This window comes from Leptonychotes weddellii, chromosome 13, assembly GCF_054177405.1.
Source record: "Leptonychotes weddellii isolate Sample4059 chromosome 13, ASM5417740v2, whole genome shotgun sequence".
Taxonomy (NCBI): Eukaryota; Metazoa; Chordata; class Mammalia; order Carnivora; family Phocidae; genus Leptonychotes; species Leptonychotes weddellii.
The window spans coordinates 54,489,209-54,495,447 of record NC_138381.1 but is presented as its reverse complement, the minus strand read 5'-3'; the positions used below and the strand labels follow the sequence as shown (position 1 = coordinate 54,495,447).

The window sequence follows — 6,239 nt, the reverse complement described above, 5'->3', positions numbered from 1 at the left end:
CGTTTATTTCTTTTTGTTGTCTGATTGCTGTTGTTAGGACTTCTAGTACTATGTTGAACAATAGTGGTGAGAGTGGGCATCCTTGTCGTGTTCCTGATCTTAAGGAAAAGGCTCTCATCTTTTCCCCATTGAGAGTGATAGTCACAGTTCTTTCTAAATTACATTCTAGTTTATTCAGAGTACCTGTAAATCTAAAGCAAATGATATATGTTTATCATAATACATTTTAAAAACACGTTCTCAGTTGAATGTGGAACAGTTCTGTGTTCCATATTAAAATTTGTTAATGATGGATCTGTCAGATTTATTTCAGGGTACTTTATTACTTTTACTAATTCGTAAGTTACAAAGTCTCTTAAGTTGGCAAATTGTACATTATTCTGGGTACTGAAATGCTAACGTGAAAGATAAAATAGTAGTTTGTCAGTTAAGGACTAGGTACCATTTTTTAAAAAGGCACATTAGCTTTGATACAGGAAATTAGGGTATAATGCATTTGGGGAAAATAACCCAGACTTTTAAAAACTGAGTGTATGTGTGTGTGCATGCATACATTTTTATTTATTTTTAATTTATTTTTATTTTTATTATTATTTTTTAAAGATTTTACATCTTTTAAATTCTGCCTTACTAGTTATATCCAGGGAAAGGGCTTTGAAATACTAAAAACTGTTTTCTAAATTTCTAGCCCACTGCTGTTGTACACCCAAAAGCTAACACTGTACTGAGTTTTATCAGGAAATATATTGGAAACAAAAGCATCTATCAGTTCTGATTGTTAAACTTTGAAAATGTAGTTCATAGATGAGACTCAGGGATGAAGTACCTTCCCCTGAGGAAAGTCTAAAAACTATAAATTTTCACTTAAGACAAAACTAAAAGTCAGTGACATCACATAGGCTATGATAAAGTATATGTGGTCTCATTCACCACGGGAATAAAGGTATATTTGTGAAGCTCTTGGGACCTAGTTTTATGAACAGAAACCTCCCAACATAATACTTCTTTTTTTTAAAGACTTAGTTTTCAGAGAGAGAGAGCACGTGTAAGCAGGGAAAGGGGCAAAGAGAGATGGAGAGGATCAGAATCTCAAGCAGATTCCCTGCTGAGTATAGAGCCTGACACGGGGCTCGATCTCATGACCCGGAGATCATGACCTGAGCCAAAACCAAGCGGCAGATGCTCAACCAACTGAGCCACCCAGGCACCCCCAACATAATAGTTCAAGCACAGGGCACTCATTACCTGCCTCTGTATACAGTTGACCCTTGAACAATGCGAGGGTTAGGGGCATCGACTTCCATGCAGTAGGATATCTGTGTATTACTTTTGACTCCCCCAAAACTTGTAATGGTCTACTGTTGACCAGAAGCCTTCCCAATAACAAACAATTAAGATATTTTTGCATGTGTATTATGTACTATATTCATACAGTAAAGTAAGGCAGAGAAAAGAAAATGTGATCAAGAAAATCATAAGAGAAAAATTCTATTTATAGTACTACATTTTTTGAAGAAAAAAAAAATCCGCAGGTAAGTGAACCTGCTCAGTTCAAGCCTGTGTTGTTCAAGGGTCAAACATAATCTGAAAATAAATTTTCAAGAAAATTTTTTATAAAAGTTCTTAACAATCCTGGAGCAGAACCTGTACAGTCCTGCCCTGTTACTGATGGGCATGGGACAGGTTGGTTTAATATCCTTCCCAGTTGAGTATGCCTGCTGGAGGAAGACGGGCAGGATATGTCAGGTGTCCTCTCACCCACCTCTGCGGACAGAACACAAAGTTCCATACACAATAGAACAGACCTCTCATTTCCCTTCTCCTATTTTTGTTGGATAGCCAGGAATATATATGCAATACTATTTGTTTTTGTTTCGTTTTATTTTAAGATTTTATTATTTATTTGACAGAGACACGGCGAGACAGGGGACACAAGCAGGGGGAGTGGGAGAGGGAGAAGCAGGCTTCCCGCTGAGCAGGGAGCCCGACGCGGGGCTCGATCCCAGGACCCCGGGAACATGAGCCCAGCTGAAAGCAGATGCCTAACAACTGAGCCACCCAGGCGCCCCTGTGCAATATTATTTGAATCCAATTTTAGATTTTCCCCTCCTCTGTGCCAGTTTCTTATTAAATAATAGAATCAAAGAAATGAGAACCAAATTTAAGCTGAATATAACAATACTAAATTCTTTCATGAAGATCGACTGTGCTCTCTGCCATGCATCGTGTTTATTATTATTATGGCAGGTGATGCACTTGCTGTTGTAGCATCAGGCCAGTGACCTTTCCTTTCTCTTTACAGAGCCCAGCATTACATCAACATGCCTGTGCAGTTCAGACCAAAGTCAGTGGGCAAATTCGAAGCTTTGCTTCTTATTCAAACAGATGAAGGCAAGAGTGTCGCTATTCAACTAATGGGTGAAGCTCTTGAAAAAATTAACTAGATACATTTTGTGTAAAGTAAATTACATAAGTTATATTTTGGTAACTTCATTTTTTTACACTACGATATTCTTTTGTATATATTTTGTAAGATTGATTTGATATGTATAACTAGATTTTTGTTTGTCTTGAGAAGCTAATACTGAAGACCGGACTAAAATATCATGTATGTAGCCTACAGTATTGTACTTAACTTTACAGGGGAGAAAAGAATTCTATTTTTGCATTGATTATGATACTCTGAATAAATACAGCATATATTTTAATGTGGTATATCCAGAAATAAATTTAATTTCTACTGAACCTGTCTTTTTATATGATGTCTTACAGAAATCAGAATATTGCTTTATTCTCCTAATTATTTTGTCAAGCTGCTTGGTCTGTTTTGTGATTTTTTCCTTCATTACATAGTTTCCTTTCCTCTAAGAAATTCCTTCTCTGGTCCTTCTGTCTTTTAGCTAATTGCCCAGACTAGAAAGGAAGTGTACTTTTAAAGAAAGTGTTTTTCTCCAAAGTAGGGAAATTCATATTCTCTGCAAATACATTGGAGAGGTTGATGTATTTTAAAATGGCATTTATTGTCATTAAAGCTAAACGGGACAGAACCCTGTGTAGAAGGAATGCTCCACAAACAGGTGCTGGTGGAGAGGCAGTGAGTCGCTGAGGGGGCCCAAGTGCCCTGTTATGGCATCTTGAGCTGTGAGGTGGAAAAGGTGTGACACGGTTAACCTGGTTTTACCTGGGAAGAACATGATTATGAATTGCTTCTCAACCATTACTGTTAAGTCCCCTGTTAAAGTTTCCTGAGCCCAGCTGACAATCTTGTTCAGAGCAGCAAAATCCCGGATTGTGAGCAGTTGTGTAGTGGCTCCATATTATTGATGGTGCAGAAAGACTATGGAACATGGAAGAAGTTTCCTGGATGGCTTCAGTCTGCAACGGTTTGGAACCAATTATGGTGAGCTGGAGCTAGAAAAATTTCTTCTCTCTCTCTCTCTCTCTCTCTCAAATCTTTAGAAATGGGGAGCAGCGCCTGGTGGCTCAGTCAGTTAGGCATCCAACTCTTGGTTTCAGCTCAGGTCATGAAATTGAGCCCCACGTCAGGTACGGAGCTCTGCTTGAGATTCTCTCCCCCTCTGCCCCTCCCCCAGCTTGCACACACACTTGCTGTCTCTAAAAAATAAATCTTTAAAAAAGAAAAGAATTTTCTTCTTTCCTCTTCTACCTTATTTTCTCTTGCTTAGAAATTCTTTCTTTATAAAAATATTTTTTATATTTTATAAAATAAAAAACATATTTTAACACAAGTTAAACAGTCGTTGCCGTTACTGATACTGCCCTACTCCAATTTAGATTTCGTACATCAAATGTGGGTGACATCATGCTTGAATGTGTACTTATTTGATAACAGCCTCAAAAATTTTGAAATAGTGGTATTGCTTTTTTATTTTTTAAAAAATTTTTAAAGATTTTATTTATTTATTTGAGAGAGAATGCTGAGCAAGAGAGAGAGAGCACAAGTGGTGGGGAGAGACGGAGAGAGAGAAGCTCCCTGAGTAGGGAGCCCAACAGGGGGCTTGATCCCAGGCCCCTAGGATCATGACCTGAGCCAAAGGCAGATGCTTAACCTAATGAGCCACCCAAGGGCCCCAGTATTGCTTTTTAAAAAATGTTTGCCATGGTTTTTCAATTCCTCAGAGTTGTTACATTTCTGTGGAACCATCACTTTGCCTTTTAGGTTATACTCAGGAGGTCAAAAAAAAAGGGAAGGGGTGTTAAGCAAATAAAAAACTTCAAGTGACTCTCCTTCCATAGACGTATGCTTTTATGGATATGCATTTCTTCCTGTGCCTCTGTGATATGGAAACTGGATGCTTGGAGTTTCGAGAGCAGTTGAATGTGAACCAGTGATTGACTGCCGCCAGTCATCGCTGCTATATGACCACTGGCTCTCTTCACTGTGATATGCAGTGTGGAAGAGCATCTAACAGGCAAAGTTACCATATACGCTTTCTCTAATTAGCTTTCCATCTAGAAGCTGGTCCCCTTTCTTTCTCATTCCTTCCCAGATCGGTATCTTGAGTCTTAACCTCTCAGCTTCAAACTCAGCGGGACATTTCCACTTGGTTATCGAATAAGCATCTCAGACTTTGGATTCCCTCCCTAACCTCAAAGATGTTTCTCTCTAGGGCGCCTGGGTGGCTCAGTCGTTAAGCATCTGCCTCCAGCTCAGGTCATGGTCCCGGGGTCCTGGGATCGAGTCCCGCATTGGGCTTCCTGCTCAGTGGGAAGCCTGCTTCTCCCTCTCCCACTCCCCCTGCTTGTGTTCCCTCTCTCGCTGTCTCTCTCTCTGTCAAATAAATAAATAAAAATCTTTAAAAAAATAAAAATTAAAAAAAAAGATGTTTCTCTCTAGCTTTCCAAATCTCCATAGATGTCCTCACTGTCCATCCAATATCTTAGCTAAAACTCTAGGTTTGGGTGTTTCACCCTCATCCCCGTCAACTCTGATGAACCTGGCTCACAAAAGTTCTTCAGTCTGTGTCCAAGAGTGGCCACTATAGCACAGGCCACCGTCCTCACTCTCAGACTCTGCTGCCGTAGTCCCCTCATCACACTGCTCCTGGTGCTCCTGCCTCAGGAAGCCCTTCTCCACCGGCAGGCAGAGTTACATTTATAAAAATGTAGACCAGAGCCGAGGCTCCCCTGCTTAAATATATAATTACATTACACATGGTCTGAGTCCACACTCACTCCCCTGTTGGCCTAGGAGGCTATTCATCATCTGGCCTCTGCCTCCCTCTGTGGCCTCATCCCCTCTCCAACCACTTTGCACCAGCTCTGCAGCCTTTGTTTTCTGACTCAGTCACTAGGGCCTTCTCTCGTGCTGGACCCTTGGCCTCTAAAGCTCTTCCCCAGATCTTGGCATGGCTGGTTCCTCCCCTCCCCAGGGGGCCTTTCCTGACCACTGTGTCCAGGAGAACCCCCCCACCAAACTATCTCACATCACACTACATACTTCACATTACAACCCTCTCTCTACCTGACCCTTTCTTACATACTTGTTGACTAGTTTACATGTCTCCCTCAAGAATGTAAGCTTTGTGTGACCACAGGCCTGGGATCCCCTCCTGACCACTACATCCCTAGACCTGGTCAGCCCCATGTATGTATGATATGACTGACCACACTCATTGTTCTGGAAGGTTCTCTGCACACTGTCCTGACCCAGAAGCCCAGTCATGCTTATAACCAGCTCCAGTAAACATCATCTCAGGCTTCTCCCAAGATTGCTTATCCAGTTTCTCATCAGTCTCCTGTAGACCGTTCCTCACCATAATAGGTAAACATTAATTGACTGCTTTCTATGTGGCAGGTAGTGTCTCAAGTGCCCTATATGCATTGTCACCCTTAATTCTCATCAGCTTTATAGAGACAGACCCTTTCTTGGCAGGGAGGCCTGGGGGAGAGAGGGTCAGAGGCCTTTCTCCTGCTGTAGCCTCCAGGCACCCGTGACCATGTCTGGGAACAGAATGGTGGATTGCTAGCAGGCTGTGGGTGGTGCTGCGTCTCAGGAGGGCAGGATAGCCCAGATGGCCTGGCGTGGATGAGCAAACTCAGGCTCAGACTATAGGCCGGGGCTGGGATCCAAACCTTGGTTTTTCTACTGGGTGCCTAGTTGCAGATAATAGAAACTGTTCTAGCAGTAATTAGGGAAATTATAACTTTGGTATATATCTTCTATTTAAAAGTTTGATTCCCTTTGGTTATAAAGCAACCTGAGATCACAGATTAGC

The 6,239-nt window shown here is 41.4% G+C and overlaps 1 protein-coding gene across 3 annotated transcripts in view; it reads left to right on the top strand.

The window, feature by feature from the left end:
• Positions 1 to 2,745, top strand: part of CEP192 (centrosomal protein 192) — a 135,395-nt gene extending 132,650 nt beyond the window's left edge. For all 3 annotated transcript variants that reach the window (XM_081802585.1, XM_081802584.1, XM_081802583.1), the window contains one exon: positions 2,303 to 2,745. In XM_081802585.1, the coding sequence (XP_081658711.1) occupies positions 2,303 to 2,444 (142 nt within the window). In that variant the 3' untranslated portion in view covers positions 2,445 to 2,745. The remainder of the gene's footprint in view (positions 1 to 2,302) is intronic.
• Positions 2,746 to 6,239: the final 3,494 nt, after the last annotated feature.